General features: G+C 41.4%; 1 protein-coding gene across 17 annotated transcripts in view; it reads left to right on the plus strand.

Annotated features, from left to right (window-relative positions):
- The window catches only part of SYNE1 (spectrin repeat containing nuclear envelope protein 1), a 480,816-nt gene that overhangs the window by 301,692 nt on the left and 165,158 nt on the right, over positions 1–13,966 (plus strand). For 16 of the 17 annotated variants that reach the window (XR_005782621.1, XM_040448857.1, XM_040448858.1 and 13 more), the window contains 6 exons: positions 3,338–3,523; positions 3,707–3,829; positions 4,344–4,526; positions 5,615–5,758; positions 11,373–11,567; positions 12,693–12,833. Coding sequence is in view for 16 of the 17 variants with exons in the window: in XM_040448857.1 (XP_040304791.1) it covers positions 3,338–3,523; positions 3,707–3,829; positions 4,344–4,526; positions 5,615–5,758; positions 11,373–11,567; positions 12,693–12,833 (972 nt within the window). In the remaining variant the exon portion in view is untranslated. The remainder of the gene's footprint in view (positions 1–3,337; positions 3,524–3,706; positions 3,830–4,343; positions 4,527–5,614; positions 5,759–11,372; positions 11,568–12,692; positions 12,834–13,966) is intronic. The other variant, XM_040448854.1, reaches the window with a different exon arrangement.

A 13,966-nucleotide genomic window follows, 5' to 3' on the forward strand; every position in this document is an offset into this window, starting at 1 on the left:
GATCTGAAAACCAAGCTCTGCTATTTAGGGCTATGAATTTGGAGCAAACTACTCTGCTTCCCTGAATTCAGTCTTCTCATCAGTAAGATAGAGATGTAAATGATATTTATATTGCAGAATTATCGTGAAGATTAAATGGTTTAACATACATGCAAATATCAAGCACACAACCTGCCACGTGGGTGCCTCATTCTTCTCAGCATTCTGCCTGGTCTCAGTTGTCTGATTTTCCACAGGAAGTAGGGGTCAGCTGGGAAAGAGCAAAGAATCCATATCACATGGTGGCTGTGTTACTTCATTTCCTGAAGTTTTCTTCTGGTCACATCATCCAGGAAATTATTTCATCCTTTTATTATCTTAAGCTTGAATTAGATACAAACATCTAATAGCCCAGTTAGTTTATGGTACAATACAGAATGATTTGTACTTAGGTTGCATGGATATCCTCAAGTATTTTAGATCTCTCTCTTTTATTCCGATTTATGCATACTCCTTATTTTTAATGTTTATTATTTATGGGGGGGGGGGGTGGAGAGAGCACACATGAGCAAGCGGGAGAGGGGCAGAGAGAGAGAGGGGAACAGAGGATCTGAAGTAGACTGTGCGCTGACAACAAGTTGCCCAATGTGAGGCTTGAACTCACGAACTGTGAGATCATGACTTGAGCTGAAGTTGGGCGCTTAACCCACTGAGCCAGTATACTCCTATCTATACTCCTATCTATACTCCTATTCCCTTTTCCATTCCCGTATGCAGGGTTCTACATCAAAGCCTTATTTTCTCCTCCTTGGAATGTGTTAACAGATGCTAATCAGTTTCCCTGTGTACATAATCTTTCTTCTCATCAATCTTTATACTCTTCTGGAATCTTTAGTAAACCACTCCCCATCTTCTGCCTGAGGATATGCTTATATATTAACTGACAAGACTCAAGATACAATTGGTTGTAAACAATGGAAAAATATTCAACCTCATTAGAAATCTAGAAATGAAAATTTAAAAGAGAGAACACTTTAACCATCAAATTAACCCCATTTAAAGATTATGTAAAGTTCATATTTAAAGAAAGGAGAGCTCTCAAACACTGATGGCTGCTTGTTAAAATCTTCTTGAAAAACAATTGGCAAAATGTATCATGAACATCAAAACGTTACTACTCCATAATCCAAAATGTAGAAAATATGCAGTATTAATAACTATAGTAGAATTTTAAAGCAAACTTAAAGGTCAAGGTCACTTTCTAAATGAGTTTTTAGATATAATAGAGTATAATGTAGTCTCTAAAATGACCATTAAGGGGTTTTTTTTGTTTTTGTTTTTGTTTTTAAATAGGTCTTGCATTCACTTATTGTTTCAGCAAATATTTATAGAATGCTTTCCAAAGCTAGGAATTTCGCTAGGCCTTCAGAAAACAAAGAATATTCCCTGTCCTTGCCCCCAGGGAGTTGATAACGGAGACAAAAGATAGATCTAGACAATTGCCAACAGTGTGATAAGTGCAGGAAATGAGGGTTCGAGGTGTTGATGGAGCCCACAGGGGGGTGCTCTGTCCACACTGCCCAGAGTCTCGGGGAAGCTTAAGGAGGCCTTCTTAGGAAAAGGTAATTCTGGGCTGAGTCCTGAACAACAGGCTTCCTACTTGCTTGACATGCATTTTAAACAAAAATACATGTGGACATCCCAATTGTAAGAGTGAGGGGTGCTCTGTTCGGTGCAGTGGAGGGCGTAGTACGGGGAAGAGGTGTGGACGACAGCTGGAAAGAGGCATGAGAGAGAAGAATAGAGAGAGAAGAAACGTATTGAAAGGCCTGTTAAGAACTTGGGCTTTACCCTGTAGTCACTGTGAAGCCTCTGACAGATATTCTGTAGGCAAGCAACAAATCCCGGCTTGTATTTTAAGAAAGATGAGTTAGCAGCCTGTGGAAAACAGACTGAGGAAGGTAAGACAGGATGGAAGGCAGTGGCAGTGATATGCTAGAGAGTGACAAGGACTCTTTAGAGGTTGAGAGAAGAGAGAATCAAGGGCTAATACTGAGCTAGAGTTATGGACTCTGGAGAGGAGACTCTTGGATGTGGGTGGAAGAGAGGGAGCAGCCAAGGAGGGCTCCTAGGTGTTTTGACTTGGGCAGTTGGGCAGATTGAGTGCATTGGGGACACAGGACAGACACCACACATCCCACAGACGCTCAGGAGAGAACTCAGTCTGTAGATAGTCTTTTGAGAGTTCTCCCGTGCCCGCCTTAGGTAAAGCTCCCAAAGGTTAGCCAAAAGCAGTAAACAGACAGAATACAGGTGTTCCTAGTGTCAGGTGGAAAAGAAAGATGGAAAATTATAGTATATTATGATCTCAATTATCTAAATATATACCCAAATGTAACAGCAGTTATCTCTTAAAGTTACCTCTGCTATATTGTGGAATATTTGATTTTCTTCTTTAGATTTTCAGTATTTCCTTTCCTTGTGAGGGAAAAACTGTACTGTATTTTGAAATTAAAGATCTGTTGCTCAGGATAATATCCCAGCTTCCATTTCTCTTCTTTACACATCACACATCCCGGGAACTGAACATTTTGTGCTCACTCACCTCTGTGCCTTTGTTTATGCTGTTCCGCCTCACAATCCTCCTGCAAGTAATATTCCGTCATCTCTAGTCTTTCTTCTCTTTCACTCTGCTCATATAATGCACATTATGTGGTTAACAATCCATGTGTATTATTAGTCCCACTGGAGGATACTATCCAGAATGACCAGGGCTGTGTTTTATTCCTCTTGCTAATCTCAAGTAGCTTCTACCCTCTTTGTTTCATTTAAAGCAACTGTTCAAAAGTTTTTTTTGTTTGTTTGTTTGTAACGCTCTTGTGTTTTCATTTCTTCGATCGATAAGTGTCTTAGATCTTAGACATAGAGTATGAGAGCTAGAAAGCATCTCTTGAGTAAATAGGAGGAAAAGTAAGCTCAACATCCTGACAAGAAGGCCTAATGTGTCAGAGCACAGATATCCCTGAGATACTCGTGTCCTGACCCTCATCATGGAGCAGCTTGGGGTGGTTGACAGAGCACGAGCCTGTCCAACACTTAACAACATGTGGCCTCAGTAAATGGTTGGCAGTTCCTAAACTTTGATTTCTTTTTCTGTGAAATGAGGAGAAGCGTAGGTGGGGAGTAGGCACAGGGCTGGGAAGGTTAGATACAAGAAGACACATGGAACCTATACGGTGTGCATGGGCACTGAGACCTGGCACTCCCTCCTAGTCTCCTGGCTTACACCACACCAGATTGGTTACCTGTACGCCTCTGCCTCCCTGTCAATGTCATGACTATTGGCAATTCCCTCTAGACCATGCTGGAAGAATCTGAAGAAATCCCCAGCAATCTGGAAGCAATGATTGAGAAATTACAGTGCCTTGCTAGCATCTACTCCACAGAAAAAATGTCTCAGCAAGTGGCAGACCTGGGACGGGAGTCTGAGGAGCTACGACAGACAATCAAAATTCGTTTGCAGAATCTCCAAGATGCTGCCAAGGTGAAACCAATAATAACAATAGCTTAAATTAGAAAGTCTATCATTTTAAAAAAATGGTGGGTCCATAGTGGGGATATAGTACTTGCCTCTGATACGCCTTCTTGACTGTGAGGTTATTCTTCTCCCGTGACTTTGAACTTCCAGGGCTTCTGTATTGACATTCATATTGCTTTTACTCTGTAGGATATGAAAAAATTTGAAACTGAGCTAAAAAACTTACAAGTTGCTTTGGAGCAAGCCCAGACAACCCTGACTTCCCCAGAAGTTGGACGTCTTAGTCTCAAGGAACAACTTTCGCATCGACAGGTAAGCAAGAATAATCTGGAGGAAGTAAGTGGGGAATCTATCTATCTATCTACCTATTTTTAAAGAGAAGATAGTGAGGGAAAAATGACTTCTAAACTCAGCTATAGTCTTAGGACTCTACACGTTGCTTAAAGAAAATCTCCTCGGATGGGGCGCCTGGGTGGCGCAGTCGGTTAAGCGTCCGACTTCAGCCAGGTCACGATCTCGCGGTCCTTGAGTTCGAGCCCCACGTCGGGCTCTGGGCTGATGGCTCGGAGCCTGGAGCCTGTTTCCGATTCTGTGTCTCCCTCTCTCTCTGCCCCTCCCCCGTTCATGCTCTGTCTCTCTCTGTCCCAAAAATAAATAAACGTTGAAAAAAAAATGTTTAAAAAAAAAAGAAAATCTCCTCGGAAAACGTTTATACCGTATGCCAGAGCTATAATTTAGTAAATGTCTCTTGCTTAGGAAAGAAGCTATTCAGATGGAAACATTTTAAATTTTTTGCGCCATATAAAATGTGAACCCGTACTTTCAGCATCTGCTATGTGAGATGGAGTCACTCAAGCCAAAGATCCACGCCGTGCAGATCTGCCAGAGCGCTCTCCGGATCCCCGACGATGTGGTCGCCAGCCTGCCGCTCTGCCATTGTGCCTTGCACCTGCAGGCAGAGGCCAGCCGATTGCAGCACACGGCTATCCAGCAGTGCAACATCATGCAGGCACGTGGGGCTGTGCCCGCCAGCGTCCCTCGCAGTCCCCGCGCCCACAGAGCCACAGCGAATGAGTCATGGGCTGCTTTTCTTGGCGTTGTGTGGGCTCAGCCATCAAAACACACCCAGAGTGTTCAATTTGACAGATTGTTGTGGTTATATAAAATAAGGAGATGAAATGCTGTCATTTGGATCACCCGCAAGAGCCCGGGGAAAGCTCTATAAAAAACATCCTTTGGTGACAGCTATCTTGTAGCAGTATATTTTAGTAAAGAATGACTTATACAAGTTAATTTTATATTCAGTTATATATTTTTATCTCTTATTATTCATCGGAGAATCCTCTAACACCTTGTAAAAAGCCTTTACTGCTAGTATAGATTGTGCAGATTTTTTTTTTCATATTTCAGCTTATTGATGCAGTAAAGGCATTTTCTTGCCTGAAAAGCAAACCCCCGTGTAACTCTCAGCCTCTTCAGCCAATAAGAGAAGAGTCATTTACGAGGAAGGAATGATGCTACCCACCTCCTATGCCCTTTCAACTAATATTTCACCTGCCTTATCCAAAAGTTGCCTACGTAGGTTCTCATTAAGTAGCTAAGGGTTTACTTGGTCAACTATTCTTGCACCTTGGATTATCTTGTAATTTGTTACATAGTAAATTCCTGAGGCTAGAAGTCCTGCTTCCTTCATTTTTTAATCTCCCACCCCAGCATTTAGTCAAGTGCCTCACATATAGATTTAGTATTTCTTAGGTGGAAAAATGAAGTAATCACGTTTTTCATACCGCTTCCCACCCTGACGTTGTTCTGACTATGACATTGCCATTTTCAGCATAATTTGAATAGGGAAAAGAGAGAGGATCTAGCCACTTAGCTGCTTTGAGTCCATCCATAATCCTGGCGAACTATTTTAGAGACAAGGCTTTGAAAGATCCGCATAAAGTTGAGGACTCTCATCATCCAGGGACTTGACCCATCCTTTCTTTATTCCCTAGATGCCCAGGTAAATACCACCTAATGCCATAGACAGCAGTACAGAATGGCTCACAGTGATTGATCTAGAAAGATAACCGTGCATCTTTTTTTCTTTCAAAGGAGGCCGTGGTACAATATGAACAATATGAGCAAGAAATGCAGCACCTCCAGGAGCTTATAGAAGGAGCTCACAGAGAGATTGAGGACACACCCATGGCCACCAGCAACATCCAGGAGCTGCAAGCCCAGATTTCTCGGCATGAGGTGAGACAGGAAGGCAGGCAAGACACTGGCTTGGTGAGAAAATGTGATTGGTTTCTAGTGAATCAGAGAGAAAAGTTTTCCCTGGCCCGCACACAGTGTGCTTCGTTCTCAGGTAGCCCCTTTGACGGTCTTTGCATCTTGAGGGCTGTTTTTGTGGATCGTTTCCCAGACCCAGGAGCATGAGTCTGCCCCTTGATGCCAAAATTCTTTACATGTTACTGATGACATATCTCACCTGGGATCCACCGTCTCCTGCACCCAAAATTCTCACGGTTAATACACCAAACACAGTCCACTCTGTCTTATAAGACCTGTTAGAAACAGTAGTTCCTAAGACTTTGCTGCTTTGATCACCCTCTTTAAACAGAAGAGGTATTTCATATTAAAATCAAAATCATTTGCACTTTCAAATGTAGGTTATTTCAGTTCCTACCACCAAAATCAGAGTGTAGTCTTTTTTTTTTTTTTTTTTTTTTGCTGATTCCCGGATTGTGACTGTTACCATCTTCCCCATTTTCAAAAAAGCCTTCTTTCTTGTATTTATGACTTCATTATGACCTGAGGACTTGGACACCCCTTGTACAGACTTGGTCTCAGAGATCAGAGACCTTGACTGTTTGGGCCCATTGATTCTTAGCACTGAATGTCCTTCTCTGACCTGTCAATTCCTATATGAGTTATTTCCTCTTTCCCTTGGGGACTGGCTCATAGCATCATGAATCGGGGGAAGCAATGGGACGAGAGTATCTTAATTTCTCTGTGCCAAGGGTAGATATTTAGTTTATTCTTTATCGGCTCTATTTTAACTTTGTTGTCATAAGAGCAACAAACTATTTTTTTTCCAAACTAAGTATCATAGTGAGTTTCTCAGAAGATTCAATTGTTGCCTTTGAAGAATAAAATATCCCAGTCTCCAAATGCAGTTCTTTAATTTTTTGACATGTCAAGTGCATCAGTAACTTACACGTATATGTGATTTACAAAATAATGTAAATAAATATCACACCTACATTTACTTCTACACTATAGATAACATCTACGTTAACTATTGATTTCTTATGCCATTGGTTACATGAAAATATGTTACCCAAACATTTGAGACCACTGTTTATATAATTCATACATTAGACTATATATTTATAAATTAATTTTGATACTATTTTTAATCTCATTTTATACAATCCAGAATTTTTTGTAACAGCTTTTCTATCATAGTACAGAAAGTATATATTTTTAAAATCTTATCTGAAAGAACATTATTATCATTACTATAGTGTTTTTTGGGGGAGGGCTTTTTTAAAAACAATTTACAAAGTTGTTACATTATCTTTTATAACAACTCTGTGAGGTAAGGATTTTTTTTTAATCATCTCCATTTTACTGATAAGAAAACAGAAACTTTTATTAAAAATTCTTTTTTAATGTTTATTTATTTTTGAGAGAGAGAGAGACAGAGTGAGCGTGGGGAGAGGGGCAGAGAGACAGGGAGACACAGAATCCGAAGCAGACTCCAGACTCTGAGCTGTCAGCAGAGAGCCTGATGCGGGCCTCGAACTCACAGGCTGTGAGATCATGACCTGAGTGGAAGTCAGACGCTTAACTGGCTGAGCCACTCAGGTGCCCCAAAACTGATATTTTTAAGTAACTTCCAAGGCTCCCAAATCTGTGCCTCCAAATTCCATAGTTTTTCCAGTGCAGCAGAAACTATTTGGACTATGTTATTGCACAGAAGAGAAGAATAATGGCCCAGGAAGATACATGACTTGTCCAAGGTCACATATTTGGCTCTCAGTACATTCAGCTGAAGACCATCCTCCAGACTCCTGTTCAGTGATCTGTTGATTTTGTCACATTTTCTCTTTCCAGTTCTAAACATGAGTGTAGACATTTGCAAGTTTTGTCATGTGACTTAGAATACATTATCATAAATAATGGCATAGTCATGTGAGAGTCTCATTGTGTGTATAAAACAAACACAGGAAGGAAAGTGCTGAGTGGAGAAAGCCTGATTTATGATAACGTAAAAATTTGGAAGCCTGCTTTTTCCTGTATTTTCTTTTTTTTTTATGTTTTATTTATTTTTGAGAGTAAGAGAGACAGAGCACGAGCAGGGAGGGGCAGAGAGAGAGAGAGGAAGACACAGAATCCAAAGCAGGCTCCAGGCTCTGAGCTGTCAGCACAGAGCCCGATGTGGGGCTCGAACTCACAGACTGAAAGATCGTGACGAGCCGAAGTCAGATGCTTAACTGACTGAACTGCCCAGGCGCCCCAGCTTTTTCCTTTTTTTTCAATCTCCTTTTAATGGAATTTCAATTTTGAGGTGAATCTAGTATCTAGAAGACTAGCTGTAATTCATAAAATTACTTGATAATATATTCACTTCTAAAGAATTCACATTAAAAAATTTTTAATGTTTATTTTTGAGAGAGAGAGAGAGAGAGAGAGAGGGAGGGAGAATGCATGAGCTGGGAGGAGTAGAGAGAGAGGGAGACACAGAACCGGAAGCAGGCTCCAGGCTCTGAGCTGTCAGCACAGAGCCCAATGTGGGGCTTGAACTCATGAGCTGTGAGATTGTGACCTGCGCTAAGTTGGATGCTTAACCAACTGAGCCACCCAGACACCCTTTTTCTGTAATTTTTTAAATGCTGCATTTGATTTGAGAAAAATATCCTGCCACTTTTAAATCATAGGAGAGAATACTCAAGCCTCTTTTTTTTTTTTTTTTTTTTACCTTATATACAAGGCCTTCTCCTGAGGGCGGGACACTGGTCACAGAAGGCAGCTTTCCTCAGAACAGCCACTTTACCTGACATTCCCATCTATTTATGTTCATCCTTGGTAATCATTTTCAGAAATATCCAGTAAAAGTTAAAAATACATATGCCTCCTGAGAATAGTGAACACATGAACCCATTAGGGCTCCATTTTAATTTAGTAGATTTAACCACCCACTAGTTGTTATGATTTAGACAGGTTTTATTATTACAGAAGAAAGTCTAAAGAGCTATTTCTCCAAGGGGGTCATATGAGATGACTACAAAATGCCTCCTAATCAAAATCTTTTGAAGTGAAGACCAGAATTGGATGGTTAACAAACAACCCAATTAAGTTTTATACACAAGAAAGTTACAACTGCATTTAGGAGATGGATGTTTGCTGCCAGCATGGGCACGCCTCTGCAGGGTACAGCAGTAGGGGGCCATGACCTTCCACGTAGGCAGAAAAGGTGAAGGACTGAAACTAACTCTACTTCGCAAAGATTCTTCAAATCTACCCCAGTGGGGCAAGCCATCATAAGAAGGTTTAGTGATTTTTCCTATGAAAACATGGAGTTCAAGGAGTCCATTAAGCTGGTAGATGCCTTCTATATGTGCATGTTAACTAATTGTAATAGAGTAACCACAAATTAGGCACTAGGCCAGATGTAGTAAATAGCTGTTTAATCACTATTTTAAAAAAGCCCTCTTGGGGCGCCTGGGTGGCGCAGTCGGTTAAGCGTCCGACTTCAGCCAGGTCACCATCTCGCGGTCCGTGAGTTCGAGCCCCGCGTCAGGCTCTGGGCTGATGGCTCAGAGCCTGGAGCCTGTTTCCGATTCTGTGTCTCCCTCTCTCTCTGCCCCTCCCCCATTCATGCTCTGTCTCTCTCTGTCCCAAAAATAAATAAACGTTGAAAAAAAAATTTTTTTTAAAAAGCCCTCTTCGGTTTAATTAAGTACCTGCAGCTCTAAAAGGTAAAAAGTGATCATTTCTACTTTCTAAATTCTTACTTTAAGGGCATCTGGGTGGCTCAGTTGGTTAAGGGTCCAAGTCTTGATTTTGGCTCAGGTCAAGATCTCATGGTTCATGGGGATCGAGCCCCATGTAGGGCTCTGGGCTGAAAGCATGGAGGCTGCTTGGGATTCTGTCTCTCCCTCTCTCTTTTCCCCTCCTCCCTCTCTCTCTAAATAAACTTAAAAAATAAATAAAAGCCCTTCCTTTAAATATTCTTGTGCTGTAGTAGAAGTCAAGAAGACGGGCTACTGGCTGAGTTCGCTGTATCATTTTCCCTTCCACTTACTCAGTTTTGGCTTGGACGGGAGAAACAAAATGACAGTAACAAAATGATATATATGTGTGTCTGCGCAGTGTGGAGTCCTACACAGGGCTCAATCCCCCCACCATGACATCATGACCAGAGCCAAGACCAAGAGTTGGACCCTGAACCAACTGAGCCACCCAGGTGCCCCTGTTGTCATTTTGTTTCTGAACTTCCAAGTTCAAAGCTCTAGTTTGAATGACAATGTGTTTAAGATGATAGTATTTGTATACATACATATACATGCATAGTATGTATATGTGCATGTATGTATATAGGTATATACACACTCTTGTTTCAAAGAAATTGACATTTAATGTTTTTGTTGCAAAATGCGTTATGTACAAACACTCAATGACAACTTTTCAGGCAAAGGAGCCAAATAAAAGGAATAGAAAAAATGGAATAGTTTGGTACTTTCGGATTAAGGTTTTGAAATATACATCTTTATTTTTGATGAACACATATGCATCTTTTAAATAAGAAAGTATAAACTTAACATTTTAGAATCACCATTTTAGATTATTATTCTTTAGTATTTTAGATCTTTAAGACGATTTTTAATTTTTTTTTTAATTTTTTTTTTCAACGTTTATTTATTTTTGGGACAGAGAGAGACAGAGCATGAACAGGGGAGGGGCAGAGAGAGAGAGGGAGACACAGAATGGGAAACAGGCTCCAGGCTCTGAGCCATCAGCCCAGAGCCCGACGCGGGGCTCGAACTCACGGACCGCGAGATCGTGACCTGGCTGAAGTCGGACGCTTAACCGACTGCGCCACCCAGGCGCCCCAAGACGATTTTTAATTTTTAAAATTAAACAATTTTTGCAATTTTTTCAACCACAAATGAACTTAAATTTGAACTGAGCTTCAAGTTCAAAGCTCTAATTTGAAACATTAGAAACACGTAAGGCGCGAGGGGAAAATGTGATCAATGTACAAAACTTTATTTGGGGAATAATCTGCATAAATAATTAGGGTCTCCTGTGCGCTATTTAGCTGCTCTACGAAAAAAGACTCCATGGGCCACAGGAATTGACATGCAGTTTACTTTTGTGACACCGTCTGTAACAGATGACTGCTCTATCTGATACACAGTATGGTCAGAGCTGAGCATTGCATTTTTTGTAGTTTTAGTCATCACATGACCTAATTTCCGCGGCATGAACCATCTGGCAGTTTCAGATTGTTTAGGCATTTTAAAGAAAGTTGCCAGTTCTTAAGGTTACATAAGTTCCGGCTTGCACCCGGAGCCTCTCCCGGGCTTAGGAGCCGGGCCGCGGGGCACTCCTTCCCGGCCCGCGCGCAGCCGCTCTTCCGGCCCCGCCGCGCCGCGGTCGGTCGGGCTGCGGGTGCGCTGCCGGCAGCCCCCTGCGCTCGCACGTCCACATCCTGCCTCTCCGCCGCGGCCCTGCCGCCGGCTGCCGCAGCTCTGTGATTTCATTGGCCAGCGCTGGAGCAAGATGAACGCCACTAGTTCTGTTTCCTTTTGATGCTGCTCTGACACACGGTGGGGCGGGGGGGGAAATGTTTCCCCAGGAGCTGGCTCAGAAAATCAAGGGCTACCAGGAGCAGATCGCCTCTTTGAACTCCAAGTGCAAGATGCTGACGATGAAAGCCAAGCATGCCACCATGCTGCTGACGGTGACGGAGGTGGAGGGGCTGGCGGAGGGGACGGAGGACCTGGACCGGGAGCTCCTCCCCGCGACCTCGGCCCACCCCTCTGTGGTCATGGTAAGTAAGGGTCAAGGCCGGGTTTGATGGGAGCCAGCGCGCTGCGCTCCCTTCTGACTGCCCCCCCTGGCTAGCGGTTCTAGGTTCCCTCTCCGTGGCTGAACTTAGGGATCGGTGCTAGGTCTTGCAGATCAGAATGAGGAACAGTCTCAACTCTCTGACTACATTTGGGCCAAGGCCAGTTTTTGATGCCTATACCCTAAACAGGGACAGTTAAAATGAAGCTGTTGGCTTGAGGCGGCTGAATTATTTAATATGCGTAAGGTTGGCCCTGCATTTGTTTATAATTCAGCAATCACACTGAAAGGCTCCGAGCTTCAAAAAAAAAAAAAAAAAATTCCTTTGCACAGTTTTGTAGATTTCTGGGAGATAGGAGAATCACGCTACACAAATTTTTTGTGTATGTTTTCCAAGCTAAAACACTGGCCAGCTAGATATGTTTGTGTATTCTGTTATACAAATGTTTAATAAAATATAGAAGAAAAGCTGTTATTAGAAAAATAAGAAAATAGAAAATCCAAAGTGTAGCTTTGGATTAAAATAAGTAGGTTCCATTAATTGCTGTTCTGCAACATTATGTCCTTATCACTTTGTATCTAAAAATGCATTAGTTGTTTTGGGAATGACAGGGTTTTCCAGTGCTGCATATTTTCCACACATATGTGCTATGCCTCAGATAGTGTGTGTACCTGGACTCTTTTGGCAAAATATTACTTTGGGTACAGTTATGTCCCTAGGACATTTGGAATCCGAGATGTCCACAAAAGACTCAAGTTTTATTTTGTAGACCCTTCTCTCCCTTGTATGATCCACGATTCTACTACTTATTTATAAAGACACAAACAAACATCAAGGAAAGGAAAACACTGAATCAACAACAAAAGTCTTTAATGTGATAGGCACCCTCTTTCCCTGTTTGTTTTACAAATGGTCCCTAAAGTCTTATTAACTTGAAGACAAAACTTTTAAGTACTAACGCAGAGTTCGTATATAGATTCGGGTGTCAGTATTTCTAACTCTTGGAATATCCTTACCTTTGTTTTGACCTGTGCCTGACTAGGTCTTTTGTTAACATAGCTAACTGATGTTCTGTTCGTGTCCTTTGGGCTACGTCTTATGTGATAGATGACTGCGGGTCGCTGTCACACTTTGCTGTCACCTGTCACAGAGGAGTCTGGGGAGGAGGGAACCAACAGTGAAATTTCCTCTCCACCTGCCTGTCGCTCCCCTTCACCTGTGGCTAATACAGATGCTTCTGTTAACCAGGTACCACGATTTGGCATTCCTCTAGCTAGGATCTCTGGATGGATGCAGGACTCCATTCCTGTTCTTAATAGACTGTGGGTATGAATCTTAGACTTGAGGGACACACCATTAGGTGTGAAATTGCACAAACTGTGATTGTCATGTGATAACCACTACGGGCTCAGCACACTGGCTCCTCTTCTGGGCTTCCAGCAGTGACATGAGCAAAAATTAGGTCACAGAAATTATAGCTGGAGAAGGCCATGTTATAAGGCATTATGGCTTGAGTTCTAACAGCTATCTAATAGGAGTACTGCATCTGAACAGAGAAAGAAATGTTTATGTCACCATTGTAAAATAACATGATCTCTTTGTATTGTAACATTCATCGAACGTGGTTTTGACACTGATAAGCTCAGATTTTAAAGATGAAAACCTTCTACTCTTTCTTTATTTACTGTCAACCAATTTAAGGGGGATGGCCCGGTGTATATATTGGAATGTCTAAGTAGACTTGTGTTTTTTATCTATTTTTCAATAACGTTAAATTTTGTTTCCTATAAAGTGGAGATGATACCTTGTTATGTGGTGCTTTTTAGCATACATTATGTTAGATTCAGATTGTGCTAAGTTAAATATGTTAGAGTTTTCATCAAAAATATTATATAGAAATAAAAAATATGCATTTACAATAGCCAAAGATTTTTAATGCATGTTAAGTACTAGTTTCTTTTTTTTTCCTTTAACCAAAATAGTTTAGTTTTTTTTTTTTTATTTTTATTTATTATTTTTGAGAGAGAGAGAGAGCACAAGCAATGGAGGGGTGGAGGGGGGGAAACAGAGGCTCTGAAGTGGGCTCTGTGCTGGCAGCAGCAGCTTGATGTGGGGCTCTAACCACAAGCCGTGTGATTGTGACCTGAGCCGAAGTCTGACCTTTAACCTGCCGAGCCACCCAGGCGCCCCTAGCCAAAATAGTCTTTAAAAAAGTTTAATGATATTACTGTGAAATTATGTAAGTGTTCAAAGAAGTGGAAATTTATTATTAAGGAAGAAGCGTTAAACAGAACAAATGTTCTATAAGCTATATTACAAATCAGTTACAATTATTTTTATTTTAAAACAGAGCATTCAAAATAGTATTTCTGTGATTAAAA

This window comes from Herpailurus yagouaroundi, unplaced genomic scaffold (assembly GCF_014898765.1).
Source record: "Herpailurus yagouaroundi ecotype Mexico unplaced genomic scaffold, PumYag 198, whole genome shotgun sequence".
Taxonomy (NCBI): Eukaryota; Metazoa; Chordata; class Mammalia; order Carnivora; family Felidae; genus Herpailurus; species Herpailurus yagouaroundi.